Below are 22,212 nucleotides of genomic sequence, written 5' to 3'. Positions count from 1 at the left end.
TGGATGCTCTAAAAATGTATTCACTCTGAAAAAATAAATAAAGGATTTGCAAATAAATTTCCATGATGAAAAATTACGAAATTGCCATTGATATGATGTTGTATTACGCTTGTCAACAGCTTCCTCTCCATATATACACCAACCGCACTGCATATACCCTCTCCTCTCTCTCTCTTAAACTCGTCTCTTTCTCTCTTGGTTCAGAAAAGACGAAGAAAATACTCTGAAATATTTTTAATCATATTACATATATACATATACGTCTGCATACGTTCAAATTGTGCATACATTGTTTCGCGCGAAGCTGGGATTAACTGTCTTCTGCTTCTTCATAGGCCCAATGTAAAATAATTCTCCAACTTTTGCAATGCTGATTTTCTGAATTGTTGCCTTTCGTATAATTCAAGTTACGTGTCTGAAGCTTTTTGAAAATTTTGGGTTACTTTGCAGGATTTTTTGATGATAGGATAATTTGGCGGTGATCACCGTAGAGGTATGGATTGAGGCTGGTCAATTTACGTTAATTACCGAATGGCGGTGCTTAATGGATCTAATTATCGACGCTTCTTCATGTAATTAAGTTTAGTAGTTTCATAATTACTTATCCGCAGGGTTTGTTGGATCGCAAAATTCTTTCCAATTTGAGTAAATAAAGCGTGATTGTTGAAGATTTTTTACAATTAGAGAGCAGCGATAGTTAGCGGATTGGGATGAAGAGGTCTAGAGATGATGTGTTCTTGACTTCTCAAATCAAGCAACCCGCCTTTTCTCCTGGCGTCGAGCAGTACGATTTTTTTCGAAATTTTGTTTTGTTTGTTTGTTAGAATTTGATGCTTTATCTTTATTTTGAGCCAGCAGTGGTTTCTTGACTAGGCAGTTATTGCTGCAAAGAACTTATCTTTATTCTATTTAGAATTGCTAATCATTGAGTTGCATGTATTCTGCTGCCATTCTCTCCCAAATTTCACTACTTTTGGTTGCTTTCATGTTTCGTTTTAGGCCATCTATAGCTGGAGAGATAAGAACCAGGTTATTGTGTTTCTTCCTCTTTCGTGGTTGATGGTCTGTTGATATGATAATTCATAAAGAAAATTGAAAATACAATTGATTTTTCTGATCAACCTCCAACTTTGTGGTACCTGTTGTGATTTCGTTTGTTGATCACAGTTAAGAATTACAAGTTTATAGTAAAAGCTATCAACATATAGACTGATCGAGGATTCAATGAAATTTGATTTTGTTGCCCTAATTGGCTAATTAGGAATTAAAGATGTTGGGAGATCCTTATGTTTTAAAGTATACTTAAAGATGAATATTTTACTTATTTATGTGCCTTTTGTGATGAGAAATTTGTATTACGGGGCAATGGAAGTTGCCTTTAAGTCTTTTTCAGCATTAGGGATTAAAGATAGTCATGTCCTATTACTTATCTGAAATTTGCATTCTGTTGGGTTGATGAAGATCTGGGCAAGTCCAATTGTCAACTGCAAGCAGCGCCCAGGGGTTGACAACAACGGATGCCTTTTCATATCTCAAATACATAAAGGAGGTTTTTCAAGACAACAAGGATAAATATGGAGAATTTCTTGATGTCATGAGAGACTTTAAATCTCAAAGGTGGTAGCCCGTTTTTCGCTCTTTTTATTTATCGCAAAAACAAACTTGCAGTTCCCTGTTAAAAAGTTTGCGCACTCTCCGCGTGGATTTTGCAGAATTGATACATCCGATGTCATATTGAGAGTGAAAGAGTTATTTAAAGGTAACCGGGACCTCATTTTGGGTTTCAATACCTTTTTGCCTAAGGGACATGAGATCACCCTCCCACCTGAGGATGAACCATATCTTAAAAAGAAGCCTATAGACTTTGACGAAGCAATCAGTTTTGTTTCCAAAATCAAGGTATGGCCACTAAAGAACAATGTCCCCTTTCCCCCTGATCTCAATTATTCATCGCATGCCATGTCCACCAATGGACTGACTTTAAAATAATTGCAGACTAGATTCCGAGGTAAAGATCATGTGTACAAAGCTTTCCTTGGGACTTTGAATATGTGCAGAAAGGAAGATAAGTCTTTGACAGAGGTTTATCAAGAGGTAGGCTAATGTTATTTCACATTCTTGAGTATTTGTTTCAGTACTACGAACGAACAAATTTTAGTGTTTGGGTAATGTTTTTTTTGTAGGTTTCAGTTCTTTTTCAGGGCCACGATGACCTTCTTGTCGATTTTACTCATTTCCTACCTGATACTTCGAGTACGCCCTCTGTTCACAATGCACAGTCTGGTAGGAACCACAACCTACTTGGAGACGATAGGGGCTCTCTGATGGCCATAACAAGGCCTGCACGTGTTGAAAAGGTAGTTTGATTTGAGTGCATTTGATGTTATTGTTCTTAATGGTAATTTTGCTATGCTTCTGCTACTTGTTTCAGAAGCCTGCAGTTTGTGATGGGCTTGTCAATCATTATGACCTTGAACAGTTCGAAAAGGACAAGGAAAAGGGAGAAGACAGACAAAAAAATGAGTGGGATCATGATGAGAGCTTAGGTCACAGAAGAAAATTTTCTCGCCGAGATGATTGTGCCATTAACCAGTTTCCCCGAGGTAGGAAAGATGCTGCGGGCATTATCTGCAAACTCAGAACCAACTTTTTGATAATTTAGATAGTCATGAGTCTAGTATTAAATGGTTATAACGAACTCATTCATACTTCCACATTCATTTATCATAACCATCATTAATCAATGTTTTCAAATACCTATATTCTATTTTTTTCTTACATTGATTGTAAAAATATCATATTTTGTCCAATTCCCTGTTGGAACCCTATTAGGAGTATCATTTAATAAGTTTTATATCAAAAATGAACTTTCTATTCTGGAAATCTCCTGCAATATTAGATATATACAGACGCTAGGTTAAATGATTAGCAACTTGGCTAAAATTCATTTGAAATATCTAGAAAAAGCTAATTTTAGCTTGGATTTTTCGCAGGGATGCTGGAAATGGAGGCAGAATTCCGTGATAAAGTGAAAGATCAATTACGTGATACTGATATTGCCGAGAAATTTTTAGACTGCATTCGTTCCTTTAAAAGCAAGATTGCCACTGCAGCTCAGTTCCGGATACTGGTAATCTTTCTTCTCTTAGCCACCTTTCTTTAGCTCCCTCTGCATCTTGATATCCCTACTTTCTAATTTTCTGGTGCTGCTTGTGAACTATGACAATGTAACAGTATCTTATGATGTCAGTCACATTGTTAACTCCACAACAACAATTGTCCATATCTCTAGTTGCTAAATATTGCTGAGCAAAGTGAATGGACTCACTTTTTTATGTTATAATCCATATCTATTGCCTCCTGTGCTGACTAATTTGGATGGGCAATTTTTAATGTCAGGTGAGTAGCTTGCTTGGAACAGATACATATGTTACAGAGGCATGTGACGATTTTGTAACTTACGTTGAGAGAAATGGTAATCATTTATTATGTTTGCTTGCCAATAGTAATTTCACTTTTCTCTTGCTATTTGATGTGGTCAAGTAGTGGAGTTAACCGTACTACATCTTATTGTTTGTCATACTTGTAAGTTTACTTTTTAAAAACTATATTCACTTATATTGGAAAAAAAAATCAGAAAGGAATGTTAATGTGTTTGAGAATAGTATGTAAAAGACCAACAACTTTGTCTGATTTCAGCTTCAGGAAGCTTGCAGAACTCTAAACAAGTTTTTAGATTTTTAAAGCACGAAAGAGATGGAGATGATCAAGACTGGGAAGACCGAGAGAAAAGAAAAGATTATGAAATTAGAGAAAGGGATATATGCGATAGAGGTCTTGCCTCAAACACTAAAGATGTCATGGGACATAAGCTACCTTCTTATGCAAGTAAAGAGAAGTTTATGTCAAAACCCATTCAAGATCTCGATCTCTCTAATTGTGAGAGCTGCACTCCTAGTTATAAACTTCTTCCAGAAAATGTAGGTTACTGAATTTACTTCATATTTGAGTATTCTACGTATTTCACTAATCCATTGACACTTCAATAAGGCAGTTTCCAGTTCCAACAGCAAGCTGGAGAACAAAGATTGGTGATGAAGTACTGAATGACCGTTGGGTATCCGTCACTTCAGGAAGTGAAGATTACTCATTCAAACATATGCAGAAAAATCAGTATGAAGAAATCTTATCCCGATGTGAGGATGATAGGTAAAATGCCTCAAAACTCTGTCTGTGGTTCATTGCTTGCTGAATGTACATCCATCTGTTGTATGTCTGATGGTTCGACCTTCTCCGGTATTAGTTAGTCAGTTGAGCCTCAAATTTATTTACCCTAATTATATTGTCCACGTGGAATGTCTATAGGCAGTGAGAACAGTTTAATGCTATTTGAAGCTTCTCCATCCTTTCCCTTTTATTCAAGAAGGAGATTTGAATGGGTGATTTATGATGTCTAGACACTTGGTGATCTTATTGTGTTTCCAGGTTTGAATTCGACATGTTGTTGGATTCGGTAAATGCAACAGCCAAGCATGTTGAAGAACTCTTAGACAGTATGACTGCTCATACAAATAAAATGGAAAGTTCAGTTTGTATTGAAAATCGCCTGTCAGGTATAGTATGTTTCTAGTGATTTCGTCATAGTATATATACTGGTTGAAATATTTATTGGTTTTACCCTCCGTTTTTCCTTCCAGCAATTCACCTGCGATGTATTGAACGTTTATACGGTGACCATGGGCTAGATGTAATGGATGTATTAAAGAAAAATGCACCTCTAGCCCTGCCAGTTATTTTAACCCGGTTGAAGCAGAAACAAGAAGAATGGGCAAGGTGTCATGCTGATTTTAACAAAGTTTGGGCTGAAATTTGTTCTAAGAACTACCATAAGTCACTTGATTACAGGAGCTTCTACTTCAAACAGCAGGATACAAAGAACTTGACCGCCAAAGGTACTAGGATAATGTTATTTGACTTGGTACCTTCTTAAATCATCATAAGGCTATGTTTCTCTGCATTGTAGTATTTTTATTGAAGGATTAGTACTCATATAATCACAAGGCACAAATTTAGGTACGAGAGATCACACATATAAAGATTATCTTCTATGTGTAGCCTAGAAAAAGCATCTATTTTTGTTTTCTCTTGCAATGTGTGTGCACAAGAAATTTTTTAGACTGGCTTGCTATGAACATTTGCTCCTTATAAATATGGTTCGTGAAATGTGGGTGACTCTAGTTTGTGAGGGGATGTAGATTGGCTCAATGGAGAAAAATATACACTTGAAAAATAAAAAAATGTGCTCTCTGCAAACCTGGCTAAATGTGTGACTAGGGGTCCATGAAACTTTCTGAAAATTGTGTCAAGTTTACAAATGCAACATCTGCTAGATGCAAGCTTTTCCACACAAAATTTAGGGATGGCCTGCTTTGGTGCTTCTTGTTTGGGAAATTTTGAAGTATGTCTGCTCTGGCATCCTTTGTGCATATTTGTTTGTGGCTTCTTCTGTTTGAGTCTTATATGTAAGTGCTGGAGTTTCTTCTTGGTCACTTGATACTTTGTCCAGGCGTACTTTCTAGCTGTCATATGTTCTTACTGGAGTTTAATGGTTCATTGTTGGCAGAAGATTTGGTTTATGTTAATGTTGCTTGGTCCTATATGACGATATATATATTGCAAAATGACAGTCCCAACTGCACAAATTTATCATTATTTCCCCTTTTTGACCTTTGATATTTATTATTTCACCGGTTTCCAGTGCATTTACGCACTATAAAATTTGTCGTCTTCAGAGTAGTTGTAATTTAAGTTCCCCCTTTGGTCTTCGTTTTCATCGCCTTTCTTTTCCGCTTCTCCACCGCCGCCCGTTATCTCTCTCGCTTCCCTTTTTTCTCGCCTGAATTTTCCCGTGGGTTCACTTCTCATCCATTCCTCCATATATATGGCCATGCGGAACGCACTTGCCATTGATTTCTCAGAGTCAGGTATCTATGGTATTTACTTATTCCCAATTTCATTCCATATTGGCTTTCTATGATTTTAATAATTGAATTCATGGAAATGTAATGTTTTACCATTTTCATAGATAAAGTTCCTTTTTTGAGTTATCAGAAGTATACACAGTTCATCTGTGCTCCTGAGTTGCAATATTTGTGAAAGAGAAATCAAACAAAGAAAACTTGTTGTGCTCCTCCATATTTGATGAAACCCCCTTATCTGTGTTATTTTGATATTTATGTTGTAATATGGCTGTAACTTGTTTGTGGCGTTACAAATTTCTAGCCATTGCTTCCACGTCATGTGCGGTTCAGGTAGATTTTGCGGAGTAATCATTATAATCAGAAATTTTCATGACTTGACATGTAACCACTGAAATTGAAATGAAAAAGGACAGCTGCATAAATGATGCCTATTAACCTTCTTTTCTGTCGGAAAGTTTACTATGAATTTAATTTTAGATTCATGGAGTTAACTAGATATGAAATCTAGTTCCGTTGTCATAAATATACTTGCTACAAAATTCAGATTGAAAGAGTATGTTTTAAAAAATTGTAGATATTTCTCCGTTTAAATGAAGAATTCTAACTTTTGGTTGCATATTGCTGCACCTGAGTAACATCATTTTCTTTTTCTTTTTTTTTGAGAAAGAGTAACATCATTTTCATTTTGTTGGTAAAAGGATCATATGATATGTGGAAACTGAGAAACTCGTTTAAATCTCTCTGGCATAGCTAATCAGTCATTCTCGGCACACTGTATATTCTCTTTTTACTTGGGTGATTTTGGCCGCCTTGATGCTTTTTTTATGTACAGTATAATTGTTTGTTTGGTATGAAGTGACATTATTGGTTTCTTATATGTTTTCTTTTATCATTTAATAATCAAGTAAAATATCTATATATATGGAAGGTCAATGTTATCTCATGTTAGCTCTCGGCCAATTGAACCGACACATGAGTTCTAGAGCTATCTTCTGAATCATCTTATTTTCAAGCATGAATAATTAATTATCCACATATTGCTCTAAATAGTTATATTTATATATCCTCTTTCTAAAATGGCAATTGATAATAGGTTTTTTTCTGACAATGTATTTTTTTTGTTATTTCTTCTATTCAGCATTGCTAGCTGATATCAAAGAGATGAGCAAAAAGAATCAGACTGAAGACGAAATGGTCCTCTCTATTGCTGCTGCATATACACAGCCCACTAAACCTGATATGGAGTTCGATTATCCTGATCTGGATATCCAAGACGATATATGTCAGCTTGTGAAATATTCTTGCAAAGAAATTTGTACACCTGAACAACGTGACAAAGTCATGAAGATCTGGACAGCCTTCGTTGAGCCTTTGCTTTGTGTTCCTTCCCGTCCTTCCAGTGCAGAGGACAAAAAATATGTTGTTAAGGCTAACAATCATACAAAGCAAAACTTGAACCAAATTGGTCCCGAGAATAGAGGTAATGCCGATGAGGTTGCTTACTGCGAACCTGCAGAAATATCAAAAGGTGGATATGAAATTCAACCAGAGAATTCCTTTTGCAGCGGGGTGCAAGACACACACAATACTAATGGGGATATTAGTGATGATTCTCATGGTGCATATAATGTTGCCAGTAAGAGTGGTATATTATGCAAGGCATCTCTAGTTGCTCTGCAAGAAAATGACATGAATGTGGAAACATTGAAGGGTGAGTTCTATCATTTATAATATTGACAATAGGGGTGTATTAGGGTCCTCACAGCTCTTTAGTACTCCCTACGTCCCAAGATAAGCGAGTCATATTCCTTTTTGGGATGTCCCACTGTAAGTGAGTCATTTCCTCTTTTAGCAAAAAATCCCCTCTCTTACTTTATTATCAACCTGCTTTATACTCACTTTACTTCTCTACTTTTCTCTCTCTACTTTAACTCTTTAAATATCAATTCCCTAAGTCTTGTGCCCAAAAGAAGGGCGTTGCTTATCTTGGGATGGAGGGAGTATCAAACATAGTACAAATCACAGCCCTTGTATCCTTGGATTTGATGGTTGTGATAGTCTACATTATTAGACTAAGATGCTACATTATTAGCCAAGCTACATTATTAGACTAAAAGGCTACATTATGTTACAAAACTTGTACATTATTAGCTAAGTTACATTATTAGACTAATAATCTACATTATTAGATTACACGTGGCATTAATCTAACCGTTAGATCAATATGAGTATGAAACATCCCATTGACATTATTATCCCACATCTAGTCCCCCTTACAATTCTACAGTCAGAATTATGGACATCTATTAATTGTTTGATGTGTTGCTCATTTATCGAAAGCCGGCCATGCAAATGCAGATCGTGGGGTAGCAGTGTCTCCTAGTCGAGAAATCCAGGTACATTGAACTTTTTGGGTAATATTTTCTTGTTGAAGTTTACTGTCTGACATCTTCTATCCAATTGAAAATTTTCTTAACATATATGCTTAAGTTAGGTTTTGGGTTTCCTGAGCTTTTGAAAGATGCCACAGATGTGCATTTGAACGAGGTGGCTAGTTAATGTTGAAGAATTAATGAGCTAGTACATGTGTACATGCCAATGCCTCCTACTATTTAATTGTTGGCTATTGAAGAGTTTGTGATATTTTCCTATCAGAATTATATTGCTTCAACAACTCCATTAAGTGCTGTCCTATAGATGTCAAAAAAAACATTTGTGGCCTATACATGCTGTAGTTTAATTTTCTTGAATATACGTCTCTACATGGGTCATTATCTGATATAAATATTATTTTGCTCATATATCTTCTGATTCTTGCAGAATGATGCCATCACTAAACTCACTTCATGTTCAACTGCGATGGATGTGGAAGAGGTCAAGGTTCAGAAGCATCACGAAGAAAATGAAAGTAGCAGTAAAGGTGAGCGTGAAGAGGGCGAATTATCTCCCAATGGAATTTTAGAGGAGAACGTGTTTGCCAACACCAAAGTGGAGCAGACTCTCTGCAGAAGTGACCCTAATGCTATGGAAATGGGAGGAGCAGTAGAAATGTGTATCAAGGAAGCTGTAGAAGAAACTGATGCTAATGCTGATAATGAAGGCGAGGAAAGTACTCGGATCTCATCAAAAAGTGAAAATGGCGAAGATTCGAGAAGTGAGTCTGCAAATGGAGAAGAGTCCTCTCCTGAAGAACCTGATAATGATGCAGACCATGATAAGAAAGCTGAGAGTGAAGGCATGGAGGCAGACTGTATGGAAGATGTCAATGACACTGAAGGAGCAATATCCATGCCTGATAATCTTTTATGGGCAAAGCCTATCAGATTGTACATCCCTAGTGCATTAAAATGCAAAGAGAAGTATTCTCATGTCTTCTATGGAAATGATTCGCTCTATTTGTTTTTCAGGCTTCATCAGGTAAAGAGTATATGTGGTTGTAGTGCAGTCATCAAATTTCATCCTCTTAACTCGCTCTCCATGCTTTTACAGATATTGTATGAAAGAATGCAGACTGCCAAGTTGCACTCTTCATCTCCTGACAATAAATGGAGGGTTTCAAATGATGCGAATTCGGAGGATTCGTATGCTAGGTAGTTTACCTTGATCTTCTACTTGCTCTCCTTTTCTCTGGATGAAGCTCATATGAACATTAATAGTATACTCAACATATTTTGTAACAGATTGAAGGATGCGCTACACAGTTTGCTAAGTGGATCCTCTGATAACGCGAAGTTTGAGGATGACTGTCGAGCTCTAGTTGGTTCTCAATCCTACATCCTTTTTACGTTGGACAAGCTGATACATAAACTTGTCAAACAGGTTATTGCCATTACATTTTTTCCCCCTTCCGCTACATTTTTTAATAGAGTTTGCCGCTTCTGACCAAGATATTGGTCCCTGTAATTTCTGCAGCTACAATTCATTGCAACTGAGGAGACAGAAAATAAACTCCTCCAACTCTATTTCTATGAAAAAACAAGAAGTCCCGAATCATTTTCTGATGCAGTGTACTATAACAATGCCCAATTTCTTTTTCCAGATGATAACTTGTACCGAATGGAGTTTGTAAGTACCTCCTCCTAATCGCTCTTTGTTTCAACATTGGAAAGTTAGTGAAAATCATCTTGTTCAAATATATATTGACTATGAGGCCCAATTTGAACTGCTACAGTTGCCTGGCTCAATGCGTTTGACCATACAGTTGATGAAAAATGAGCTCTATAAACTCGACCCAGCAGCCAACTCCATAGACCCCAAATTCGTGTCTTACTTGAATGATGAACTCCTGGCCATTCCCGAAAGTAACAAAAATCCCGGGGTATTCTTGAAGAGGTATTGTTGATTTTCTAAGCCATTCCTTCCAAAAAATATTAATCCCGGCTAAACACTTACAGGAACAAAAAGCTATACTCAAGCGGAGACGAATATTCTGATACTTGCAAAGCCATGGAAGGACTTTTATTTCAAAATGGTGTAGAGATGAGGGTGAACTGTAGCTCATTGAAGGTGATTTTACATTTCTTGTGCTGCACATACTAATCCTCTCTTTTACCGACTCTTTTATTTGGCTGGTTTGTAGGTCTCGTATGTTTTAGGCACGGAAGATTTCTTGTATCGGCCAAAGAAGAGGAGGAAGGCTCTGTGTGGACATGAGCAGTTGCAAGGCGAAACGATGCAAGTTGATGCTTAGAAGTAGTCAATCACCATTCACCAACAACAAGTGGGGCTAAACTTCCCTGTAAGTGCAGCAGAATGCAGTGAGACTGAGCTCTTCAATTAATAAAGGTGAATTGATGAAAACTCGAGTTATTTAAAATAAAGAATATTTATTCTTTCGGTTTTGTCTACTCTTTCCGATTGTCATCTGCATTCTCTGAGGCTTCTGTGTTTACTACTTTTAATGAAGTCAATAAACTGTTTTTACTTCACTACATTTCTATATTTATGGTTGCTTACTATTGTTATATTTAGCCTTCCAAAATCTATTGGATTTCTATTGTGCTTGAGAATGCTCTCATAAGAAAAGGCTTGAGAGTGAAATAGTAATGCTCTAAATGTTTTTAGCTTCGGCTATATAGTGACATGTTTAAATAAGTGCTGGTTTGCTTATGTGGTGACTGGAGTTGATTTTTCCATTTGTGACCCATTATTTTGATAGTTGAATAACATAGGCCGACTGTCTTTTATGTTTCTCCGAGTAGAATTGAAGAATTAATAAACACTACTACTACTAGTATGTACTACAGTACTAGTATGGAGTATGGAGTATGGAGTAAATGGTCACTAAAACTATGAATTGAGGGTCATTTTTGGTTTTTTTTTTTGTGAACTTCAGATATTGACTATGATATCATAAACTATGTTTGATTGTGCCAATTACTCAACCCGATCCGATTCCGGTGTAATTTAACCTATGTGGCCTCTTTAAAATCCTATGCCGGAATATTAAACAAAATGATGTTTTTTTTTCTCGAACTCGACACCTTATACAATAATGTCTAAACTCCTAGCCGCTAGGACAAAGGCTCTGGACTAAACAAAACGATATGTTAACACTCAACACATTGTTGTTATTGTTCACAAAATTACCGGAATCAAAATTCGGGGTTATTGTTCACCATCTTTACCGAATCACTCATCCTCCCACACCCAATTCTATTATATAAACAAAAAATCACAAATATGTTTCATCCTCCCACACCCAATTCTATTATATAAACAAAAAATCACAAATATGTTAAGGGTTCAATTAGCAATCTACATTACATTTCAATATATTTGACTTAATAATTACAAATAATTGTAGTTGAAATAAAAATAAACTGTTACTTCTAGACACTTCTTTTCGCGTAATATAGGTCATCGCTTTAATATTGTTGTTGTGATGTTCGTAGACCAAATCTATTAGCCTTGCAATTTCAAATTCCACACTAGTATAAAAAAATACTCGTGTTTGTAAACCAATTATTAGTATTAGTTTCATTACAAAATCTCAAATTCTAACCTAAAATCTGCACTCAGAATTTGTGTTATTATGCTCAATAAAAAACAATTAAAGAGTGTCTTGCGTCCATTATGTAATGACACATCACACATGAACTGAATACTTGGGCAGTAAAATTTCATTATAAACAAGAGTGTGGAGAAAATTAGGCAGCCAAACCCTCCAATTAAAACCTAATCACACATTGATTTAAACCATGGCAATGAAAAGCAAAGCATAACCTAACTACCAAGTTTAGCCACTTCACTCTCTAACACACAATTCACAGTTTCAACCACTAGTTTGCAAGCTTCATCGCCATCAGATCCATCTGCTTCACTAAATTCATTGCTATTAATATCATCATCTTTATTACTCATCTTGATCCTTTCATCTCCACTTTCTTCTACACAAAATCCCTCTGTAGTTTCTACTGCTTCAGCTTCCAATCCACCATCAAATACACCTTCCTCATCATTTCTCCCACACAGATTCTCATCATTCTCCCCTGTTGAATGTGTGTTCTCATCATTGAACTCTGTCCCATTTTCAGACACATTCTCAACAACCTCCTCACCAGCGTCGTCTCCTCGCCCTCCCTGCCTTTCCAGCAACAGCAGCCTCCTTCTCAGATCACCCATCTCCCCCTCCATCAAGAACAGCCTCTCCTTGAGATTCAAATTCTCCTCCTCCAGCTGTGCAATGTGACTATCTTGATCATCGACCCGATTTTCTAAAATATTGTGATGCTCCATCCCACCAACAGCATTGCTACTATTTGGATCATAGAGCATCTCAAACCTACTCAAATCATGATCTAGCCTCCTCTCTACCTCAACATGCTCTTCCATGTCGCTCTCACTCGACCCGCCCCCATCTTCCTCCTCGTCTTCATTCCCGAGAGATCTCAGCCTTATCAAACCCTTCATCGAGCCATAGCCATCCACTCCCCACTCCTCCTTCGCCATGTTCCCCAAAACTTCAGTGGAAGGGGACAAGATTGGGGTCGGCAAAACAGACGGAGTAGCCGGGAATGGAGAAACCACCGGTGCTATCCCTCCACTTTTCTTCGCTCTAATCAGAAATGAAGTGGTGTTCCTAGGTGCAAATGGGGCGGACCTGCCACCGTTACCAGCCATATTCTTGTTCGACTTCTTTTTTGTGAAAGTTTTCCGTGTCTTCAGCCAATTCTGATGTTGCAGCTCATTCAATGTGGGAGGGTTATAATTCCTAAAATTCGAACTCCCACCAACGCCGCCCCCAATTCCACCGGAGCTTGCTAACGACTGCTGCTCCATCCTCCATTTATCAATCGGTTTATGTACCCTTTTCCCCTTCCAATTGCGCCGATGAACTAACGGATTGCTGAAGGCCGGAGGGGGAGGTTTCATGGCGTCGGAGCTCAGATTGGGGTTTGGAAACTGCTGCGGCTGCCCCCACATCCCGTAGCTCCGATTCATCGGAACAATTGGCGGCTGAAAATTAAACGAATCAGTTTGTTTCGAAATGAGTGGAACGAATGTGTAGGGTTTATTAAAGTTGAATTCGGTTACCTGCGGCATATTCAACATATTCCGATTCATATTCATCAGCTGCTGCTGGTTCATCATTCCTGCTTGGTCGTTCATTTCAGTTGATCGATTCAACTTTTCTTATCAAAAAATTGATTGTAGAAATCAGGGAATAGATCAGAAACTATAATTTCGATCGAGTTAATATATGATATATTTGTCACTAACACATGTAAAATTCCAGATTCTTTCGAAGGTCGAGGAACCCCAAGAAATATAAAACTACAAAAATAAAAGAGGTTGGGAATCAGAAATGGCCGGATCCGGGAATACAGCTTCGAGATAAAAAAAAAAAAAAAAAACTGTATTCGTGAAAATAGAAATTCAACACTAAATAGCTGAGACGGTTTGTCGATTAAACGGATTCCATACAAGAAATCGCTCGCGAGAATTCAAGCTTTACGTTTCTAAAAATTTGGGAATTTGAGAACTTTTATGAAAGAATATTTGGAGATGCCTGCAGTTTTTATAGCGGTTCACCAAGGCAATCAACGGTTGAAGATCTGTTGGGTAGAGAACGGCTGAGATTGAAGACGCGTGTCGAATTTGACTGGCTGTCAGAGGAGAATGAGTCGGTTCCGGTTTCCCTCCCAAAATTCCCAACTTAATTCATTTTTATTAACGTGCAAAATATAGTTACTTAATGTCAGAAATTTTTCATTTTGAGATTGAGTGAGGGGGTAACTTTTTTTCTAATAAAGCTAATAGTCATAAACAAAAATTACTGTCTCTAGAAAGATTATATAAGCAAAATACAAATAGAAAATTATTTTTGTTTCTAAACATATGTAAAAATTGAATTTTGAAAGGCTCAACTAACTACAATTAATTGCTCCCTCCGCCCTATAAAAATAGGAATGTGTGAAACAGTACGAAAATTAATGTATAGTTAGTAAAGTAATAAAAAAGAGGAAAATGATAGTTAAAATATTATTAGTGGATAGTAGACCTACATAATTATTAATATTTAACAGTGTATTCTAGTGGTATAATTTATAAATAAATTGATGTATATAAATAATAAATTGAAGAGAATTTCTCATAAATGGAAATGAGCTAATTTTATTTTTCATAGATGGAAATGAGCCAATACTCCAGATGGAATATTATTTTTGGATGATAATTCGTTGGAATCAAAATAATTGTATTGTGTTGAATTTCATTATTTTGTCAAAATTATTCTACATTTATTATGCACTGGTGTTTGCCATTTTTTTTGTTTGAGCATGAAGGAAAAAGTATAAGGCTAATTTTAGAGTAATTGCATTTCCCACCAAGAACCCAAATTTAGAAAAGAATAAGATAGCAATAGGATGAGGATGCGGATGAAGAAGAAGGTTACAAGTTTCTACAGCTTTAGATATACGTATAAAGAATGATGATCTCTTTTTTTTTTTCCTTTTTATTCTTTGGGAAGCAAAGAATGATGATAAATTAATACTAGTGTTATCATCCTACCAATTCACTAATGGGTGGACGGTCCATGACGCTCGAAGCTTTCACCGCGTTGCTTTTGAGCCGTGGATCAACATCAGGCAATTTAGGCACCTGCAACCAACCAACCAACAGGTCAATTACAAGAGCTGTTGATACTCTACTTAGCAAGAAACTCCCAACGGAAAGAGAGCCTCACCTGTGCTAATAGATCAATGGTTCGTCGTAAAAGGCGTGCTAGATCTCCTTCGTCCATGGCACACTCCATCATAATCTCTCTCCATGTTAGACCAGAAGCCCAAGCTTCAACCATGCCCGCGAATTGGCTATCCAGGCAGCAAGGAATCTACAAACCCACCATTTCACTTCAGCGTTACTAAACCACCTATTACTACATACATTATTCCCTTCACTCAAACAAGACTAGTTACCTTCACTCCATGCTTTTCCTGGAGATCCAAAAGTGAGCTCTTCAGTTCATCCAAAAAGGCGATCACATTCATAACAGTGGATGAGGCTTCATAAATATAGCTGCACAAACCGGAAATGGAGGTTGGTGGAGTTTTTCATTCATTTTCTCAATGTTACATACAGCTATAAGTAATGGACTGCAACCCTCAGCATGAAGTACTTGGAGCAAATCTAACTTCAAACATACCTATTATTTTTCCATGCCCGAACCTTGATTCCTTCAGACACTAAACCTCCACAAACCGCAGCAAGCTGTGCAGGTTTCAAATCGACAAGGACTTTATTTCGAAGTACCATTCCTAACCAGAGTTCATTCTCCCCACGAATTGCAGCAGCAGTTTCACCCAGGGGAAATATAAAGTGTGAGTTGATATCCAATGCCCTGACTTCATGTATGACATTGCTGATCTGGGAGACACAAATGATTTAGTAAAATACTACTATTTTCTACTTGTTGCACTTAGTTAAGCTTAAAAGAATGATATTGCATCATTGTTATTATTTAAGAAAAAAAAAACATCATGAAGCTGGCATGTGCATTAGTGACTTTCATATTACCTGAAGAAATTCCTTCCAGCCAGATGGTTCTATCTGCTCTATTCGAGTGGACAAACGAAGTGATCTAGCCTTCAATCTCCGTATCTTCTCTTCATTAAATTTGGCTGTATCTAGAATCTTCTTATATTCTCTGAACCCTTCTGTTCGTGCTATCTTTTTCTTCAGACGCGAAACTTTGTTTCTTTGGTCCTTGTAGCATTGGACAGCATTTTTGTATGCTTCAGAGAACTTCAAGACCTAAGGCCATAGCAGAGACAACCAGCTGTCAACTGTGAACTACTGAGGAACTGAAATTATAAGATAAATCAAAATAGAAGCCATCGCTTATGTCACATGCAAATTATAATTCAAATACAGAGTTGAGATTAGCACTGTAAGAAACCATCTTGCTTTCTGCTCATACGATGGCCTTATGGTCTAACCAACTATGCAAGTATATTGATAAGCATTATCAATAATCTGCTATTTACTTTTGTATATTATAATGAAAAAAGATTGTTAGCATTAATTTCATTATTTTTTTTCAAACTTGATAAGCCTCCTAGCCCACTGTTTAATATACTATTCTGATGCACCATGGCCAAAATATACATTATGATGCTGCAAAATCAACCACGATAGGTAGCTTTTAAGCAACCATGTTTTGCAAAAAAGTTTAGAACACATTAAAGATCACAACTTCGAATGAATTGCAGCATGTTAATAAACACCAATGTATGCATCTTACTAATTAATTGTTCAATTACCTCATCATCATCGGAGAGACTACTCAAGACTGGCACATTTAAACTCCACGACCACGTCTCAAGTGATCCTTCCATGCACCATAAACCACCAAATTCTGAGTCTGCAACCTTTTGCCACTGCATATCTCCCTTATCAAGCAGACTCGACATTATTTCATGAGGTAAAGCATCATCTAGAGCCAAGGCAACGTTGGGAAATCCAGTTTTATAGATGGTTCTGATCCATTTCTCAGTGAAAAGGTACCAAGAGTTATCCGAACCAAGTGCTACATAATATGATGGTTCAGCAGCATGTTCAGGCTCAGCATCACTTGAATTTCTTCCATTAGTCAGCGCAAAAGATTCAGATTCGTGAACCTGTAATCCGGGATAAAACGCATTAAAGAGATCTCAGCAAAGGGAAGGAGTGAAAACTAAAGACACTGAACCAGAATATTCTACTTCTCCATCCTCTTCTTCTCTAACAAATGCGGTTCTATGCATTACTAAATCAAACAACAGAGTATGACACCTTTAAGAAATAGGTGTTCTTCATTACAAATTTATATTAGCATACACTTCGATATGGAAGTGTATGATATCTTCATCAGTTATAGCAACCTTTGAAGGCAAAAGCATCAACAAGGAAGAAACATATTTGAGTGATTGCTAAAATTGGACAGGATGCCACGAACCACCATGTACACGCAAGATTGACACAGAATGTGTCCATTGTTGAAACCAGTCAAATGACATCTCCAAAGCTTTATGATGATTTTAGTGATAAACTTGAGAAGATTTCCATTTAGAACAAAGGGAGAGAAAAAGTTAAGCGAGTCAGGCTTACCATATCTTTCAATTTTAAAGTCTTTAAAGAATCAACCTTCCCCAAATAAACAGCAGGGATTTGATGCAGAACACCGTCTGCATCAGTATGCGGGAGACACATAAAAGGTAAGTGCTCGTTTCCAAGCTCCTCGAGTAGGGGCTTTAAAGAATAAATTCTCTCCCATTCCACTCTTTTCCGAAGTTCAGATCGAATACGTTTCTCTACCTGATAAGAAAAGTCAGAATGATTGTTCTTACAATAAGCAGAAGGTCATGTTACAATATATATAACAACAGGATTCTTTGATCAAGGTAGAACAGTTAGCAAAGTTAGATACCCTCAATTCTTCCTGAAGATCGGCAATCTCTTTGTAAGATGTATGTGACAGTAATTTTTTACTCTTCTTATCGATAGCTTCATCTGTAATTTCCGATGCCAGCAACTGTATCTCAGTCTGTATCCTAGCGAGCTCCTCCTTAGCAGCAAGCATGACATTGCTCCCCACATAATTTCCGAAACTTTGTTCAACCAACTTTCTTGCTTCTTCCAATGTCCGACCAGATTGTGAGGTATTCAAGTCATCTGATTCAGCCGAGCTACGTGCAAATTTTGCCCCCTGCAAAGGATGATGGATCTGTATAAAATGGAGATCACTATACTGATGAGTGTTTTGTTAAGAGCATACCGCAAGTAGATTAAGCACCATCCCATACGAAGCTGTAAACTGTGAAACAAGAGGTTCTAGTCCAGAAAAGAGAACTTTGCAGCATTCTTCAGCTCCTTCATATGGTGTTTGAAGAAGAACGACATGACCCTTTTCATCAATGCCTCTACGGCCAGCACGTCCTGCCATTTGTAGCAGCTCATTGGAACTTAAAAATGTGCGACCACTGTCAATCCTTTTGGTCAGAGATGACACAACAGCAGTTCTTGCAGGCATGTTAATTCCAGCAGCAAGAGTCTCCGTGGCAAAAACAACCTTCACAAGCCCCTTTTGGAAAAGCTCCTCAATGAACGATTTCCAAAGGGGAAGGCAACCAGCATGATGAGCAGCAACACCTCGAAGAAGTCCTTTTGCAGAAGATTCCCTGACAGCATCAGGATATTTAACACGAAACTTTTTAAGTGCAAGCTCTACTTCGGTTATCTCACAATCATCCAACAGGTTGCAGTCTTCAAGATATTGAACAGCAGCATCACAACCTTTTCTGCTAAAGATGAACCAGACTGCTGGAAGCATATCTCTTGCTTTAAGATGCCATAATGTATCTACAACTTGAGGAACCTGTATTCTACCAGAATGAGAAAAATGATCTCTGATCCGGATATAATTTTCCACTGAGGATGAACTAATGATAATTCATACCTGCGACCGGCGTATAGAATTCATGTCATGCTTTGTAAGTGGAGGAACATCAAACTGATATTTCTTTGATTTCCTTCTTCTAGGATTCTCATCCTTGTATACATTATCTCTTGAAGAATCAAGCTGTAACTGATTTAGGGACAGCTTCCTGTACTAAGTAAAATAGATTGCAGATAATTATGAGTGCCATAACTGTTAGTACTAGTTTCAACTGCAAATTAAGAGCAGTATCACAACTTCTCTTTCTTTGCCACCAAAAACTCAAATTCATCAAGTAAAAATAGCCATAGGAAAACTGTCAAGAGTATCACAACTTCTCTTTCTTTTCCACCAAAAACTCAAATTCATAAAGCAAAAATAGCTATAGGAAAACTGTCAAACTGTATAGGAGCCATCCCTTCAGGCATTGATGTATGTTGCACTGATAATCCATATATGATAGAAATCAAAGACGAGATACTTTGGCACCTCTCTCTTCTTAGCATGAAGAGAGAAGATCAGAAAAAATCCAAGGGCTACTTTCTCACCACTTGCACCACAAAGCTAGCCCAGACGGAGTCTTCCAAAGCTAGGGGCCAAAAATCACTATTACGGTTTTCATGTAATTCACTATGCAACGAGCTAATGTCCAGATAACCAAGTCGGTTCAGAGAGATGATACTTCCCCAAATGTGAATCAACCTAACTAAAATTAACCCGAATAGAAATACAAAATCCAAACCCTAGCAATATCTACAAGAAATCACCTGTTCATGCTAGTGCCTTTTTGATCAAGAAGTGGTAACAATGCTGTCTTTGTTGAGAAGTGCCAAGTCAACGGAACCGGACGCTTGGATGATGTCACCAACTCAGTTTTTCCATGAATCTTTTATGCACAACAGAAGAACAAAGCATTAGATATGAATACTATATAAGGAAATGGATGCCAATTTATTGCTAGTTCTCTAGAGGACCAATTGCAGATAAGTAATGAAATACAATACTACAAAAAACACTCATACATGGGACTCTTTCTTGCATTAGAAATGTACTGTAGCTCATTTATCAAGCTCAAAAAACAACATGGTCTTACCTTCTACAAAAAATTCCCTCCAACTCCCTAAACCAAACTTAATGAGAAAAACAAAAACTGAAAATGAGTTAAAATGTGAATAAATGAAAATAAGCTGCAGCTTAATTTTTAATAAGTCCTCATACACTAAAATAAGAAATTAGTACTCCACTTTTAACCAGGATGAACTATGATGATGTACAATGATAGTTTATCACACCTTTAATTGAAGTTATACATTTTAGGTAGACATCCTTACATGATATTAAGAATCCTAACCTACAGAATTCTTAGTAATTCTGAAAAAGTGCTTTTTCATATACTACCTTGCACAAGAACTGCATGAAAGTTCAAGAGAAGATGCAGTACCTGACCAATCCAACCTGCCAACTCATCTGGATTTGCAACAGTGGCAGAAAGACATATTAATTGCACTTGTTTGGGGCAGTATATCACCTATATAAGCAACAATTTACAGTGTGAGTAATTATTTAAATTCTGGCTTTCTGTATAATATAAAATGACTCACAATTTCTTCCCAAACTGTACCCCGGGATATGTCGCTCAAGTAATGCACTTCATCCAAAACAATCACATCCACATCAGAAAGCATACTTTCAGAAGAATCTGTTCCAACACTGAATCACAAATATATCCACAAGCATAAGAAAAATAAACGATGTCTCAGTCACATAGACGTACGACAGATAAGAAAACATTACCCTGGAAGAGACATCAGCCAATGTAATAGCATTGAATCCAAAGAGTAAAATGCAGAAAACTATTCAGAAATAAATTTATGAGCCAAACAAACCACTTTATGATAAATATTAATTCTTCCAAAGTCAACAAAGAAGCTATGCTGATCAGTATCACCAACATAAATGAAAGGGTTTGCATAAGACAAACTTTCATATCCTTTTTCCTACTGAACAATATTGAAAGAAAGTTAAGAAACATCGCATTAAAATAATCACCTCCGATATAGCATGTTGCGCAAAATCTCTGTGGTCATTATCAAAATTTGAGCATCTTTATTGACAGCAGAATCTCCAGTGAGGAGTCCAACATTAGTATCACCAAATGTCTCACTGTGAAACCGCGTACGACATATGAAATTAGTGATCCCCAAAATTTTATCAATAACAACTAACGACACCCGCATTCTTACCGAAAGTCACGAAACTTCTGATTTGACAAGGCTTTCAAAGGAGTAGTGTAAAACAATCTCTTTCCTCGGGAAAAAGTAGCAACTGCAGCAGCTTCAGCAATCAACGTTTTTCCACTACTAGTTGGTGCAGAAACTACAACTGAAGAACCTTTCAGGAATGCTTGAATGGACAATCGCTGCAAAGAGACAGAAATTGAACTTCACAAGTACATATAATACACCAAAATTCTTAACAAGACTGCAACTACTAATTCATCCACCTGTATGCAATTTTAGTTAACACGTTGATTATTATAATCAGTAGCCAAAATACAACCTTATGCATCTGCAACATTTATGAAAACTAAATAAATATTCTGCTTTCAATCGTGTTTCAAATAACTAACGCATGACAAATGTACAGCATGAATTTGTTGAAACCTAGCAATGTCATAAACAGAACATTGCTGTATTTTAGTCTTTCGACCTAGGAAGAGAAGGGAAGACCTGGAACTTGTCAATTCTGAAGTCGTAAACAGAGGCGAGCTCCTCGACATCAATGATGTCCTCACCAAACTCCCGCACCTCATTCCTAATCCTCTCCACTCTCTGCCACTTGAACTCCTCATATCTCGGGCCAACACCTTCGGTCGCCTCCAAAACCTCTTCGTCCTCTTCATCTTCGTATTGTTCGCTGTCTCCCCCTATTTCACCAGCAACGACGTCGTACTCCTCTGCCGCCACGTCGTCCTCCTCTTCTTCGTCGTCGGATTCAACTTCAATATCATCGTCGGAGAGTTGAGAAGACGAACCGACGGGGAATACTAAATTCTGGAATTTGTGAGTTGCTGCGAAACGCGAGTACCTGTTGGAATTGAGTAATTGCGGGTACTGGTAGTGGAGGCGGAGATAAGGCCTGGAGAGAGGCAATGGAGAGAGTCCCTTGGTAGTGGTTGCTGTGAATGGATATGGAGAAGATGAGGGAGAGAGGAGGGAGTGAATGAAGGATGCTTTCATGGCGGGAGAGAGTTTCAGAAGTACGACACCCTTTTTTCCTGTCCAAGGAGATAATTTTCGTGGTGACCAATTTCGA

At 37.4% G+C, this 22,212-nt stretch overlaps 3 protein-coding genes across 8 annotated transcripts; 1 reads left to right on the top strand and 2 right to left on the bottom strand.

Moving 5' to 3' along the window:
• Positions 1 to 153: 153 nt before the first annotated feature.
• On the top strand, positions 154 to 10,909 carry LOC121794771 (paired amphipathic helix protein Sin3-like 5). 6 transcript variants are annotated; one of them, XR_006049355.1, is made up of 23 exons: positions 154 to 342; positions 451 to 493; positions 612 to 784; positions 1,462 to 1,617; positions 1,713 to 1,899; positions 1,996 to 2,094; positions 2,184 to 2,357; positions 2,432 to 2,603; positions 2,994 to 3,130; positions 3,400 to 3,475; positions 3,700 to 3,980; positions 4,055 to 4,209; positions 4,486 to 4,613; positions 4,698 to 4,952; positions 7,120 to 7,692; positions 8,322 to 8,377; positions 8,802 to 9,398; positions 9,471 to 9,571; positions 9,662 to 9,800; positions 9,894 to 10,046; positions 10,153 to 10,299; positions 10,376 to 10,487; positions 10,561 to 10,909. XR_006049355.1 is itself a non-coding variant. In XM_042193111.1 (23 exons), the coding sequence occupies exons 3-23, from the start codon at positions 711 to 713 to the stop codon at positions 10,669 to 10,671; spliced, it is 3,849 nt and encodes a 1,282-aa protein (XP_042049045.1). In that variant the 5' UTR covers positions 154 to 342; positions 451 to 493; positions 612 to 710; the 3' UTR covers positions 10,672 to 10,909. The 6 variants fall into 6 exon arrangements, 5 of the variants coding, with proteins under 5 accessions (XP_042049045.1, XP_042049041.1, XP_042049042.1 ...); XM_042193111.1 differs by having other exon boundaries at positions 2,480 to 2,603; positions 10,153 to 10,313; XM_042193107.1 differs by having other exon boundaries at positions 2,435 to 2,603; positions 10,153 to 10,313.
• Positions 10,910 to 12,076: 1,167 nt separating this feature from the next.
• Positions 12,077 to 13,975, bottom strand: LOC121797156. The gene is made up of 2 exons (XM_042195891.1): positions 13,518 to 13,975; positions 12,077 to 13,439 (listed from the first exon to the last, which is right to left on the bottom strand). Exons 1-2 carry the CDS (start codon positions 13,590 to 13,592, stop codon positions 12,207 to 12,209), a joined length of 1,308 nt encoding a protein of 435 aa, XP_042051825.1. The 5' UTR covers positions 13,593 to 13,975; the 3' UTR covers positions 12,077 to 12,206.
• Positions 13,976 to 14,821: 846 nt separating this feature from the next.
• Positions 14,822 to 22,212, bottom strand: LOC121794769 (DExH-box ATP-dependent RNA helicase DExH15 chloroplastic-like). Its single transcript, XM_042193105.1, has 16 exons — positions 21,627 to 22,212; positions 21,141 to 21,316; positions 20,947 to 21,060; positions 20,499 to 20,607; positions 20,339 to 20,425; positions 19,665 to 19,783; positions 18,919 to 19,066; positions 18,238 to 18,837; positions 17,890 to 18,168; positions 17,571 to 17,777; positions 16,745 to 17,101; positions 15,999 to 16,235; positions 15,628 to 15,848; positions 15,401 to 15,500; positions 15,169 to 15,315; positions 14,822 to 15,083 (listed from the first exon to the last, which is right to left on the bottom strand). Exons 1-16 carry the CDS (start codon positions 22,134 to 22,136, stop codon positions 14,985 to 14,987), a joined length of 3,510 nt encoding a protein of 1,169 aa, XP_042049039.1. The 5' UTR covers positions 22,137 to 22,212; the 3' UTR covers positions 14,822 to 14,984.

Source organism: Salvia splendens, chromosome 3 (assembly GCF_004379255.2).
Source record: "Salvia splendens isolate huo1 chromosome 3, SspV2, whole genome shotgun sequence".
In the NCBI taxonomy this organism is placed as follows: Eukaryota; Viridiplantae; Streptophyta; class Magnoliopsida; order Lamiales; family Lamiaceae; genus Salvia; species Salvia splendens.
This window is presented reverse-complemented; position numbering and strand designations above follow the sequence as displayed.

Excerpts from the sequence above, each read along its gene's own strand:
- LOC121794771 (XM_042193106.1), top strand. The coding sequence starts at position 711 with ATGAAGAGGTCTAGAGATGATGTGTTCTTGACTTCTCAAATCAAGCAA. Across the intron at positions 4,953-7,119 it reads AAAGAACTTGACCGCCAAAG|CATTGCTAGCTGATATCAAA; the intron begins GTACTAGGATAA and ends TCTTCTATTCAG. Across the intron at positions 9,399-9,470 it reads TGTTTTTCAGGCTTCATCAG|ATATTGTATGAAAGAATGCA; the intron begins GTAAAGAGTATA and ends ATGCTTTTACAG.
- LOC121797156 (XM_042195891.1), bottom strand. The coding sequence starts at position 13,592 with ATGAACGACCAAGCAGGAATGATGAACCAGCAGCAGCTGATGAATATG. Across the intron at positions 13,440-13,517 it reads ATATGTTGAATATGCCGCAG|CCGCCAATTGTTCCGATGAA; the intron begins GTAACCGAATTC and ends TTTAATTTTCAG.
- LOC121794769 (XM_042193105.1), bottom strand. The coding sequence starts at position 22,136 with ATGAAAGCATCCTTCATTCACTCCCTCCTCTCTCCCTCATCTTCTCCA. Across the intron at positions 18,169-18,237 it reads TGGTGCTTAATCTACTTGCG|GGGGCAAAATTTGCACGTAG; the intron begins GTATGCTCTTAA and ends CATCCTTTGCAG. Across the intron at positions 17,778-17,889 it reads ATCTTCAGGAAGAATTGAGG|GTAGAGAAACGTATTCGATC; the intron begins GTATCTAACTTT and ends TTTTCTTATCAG.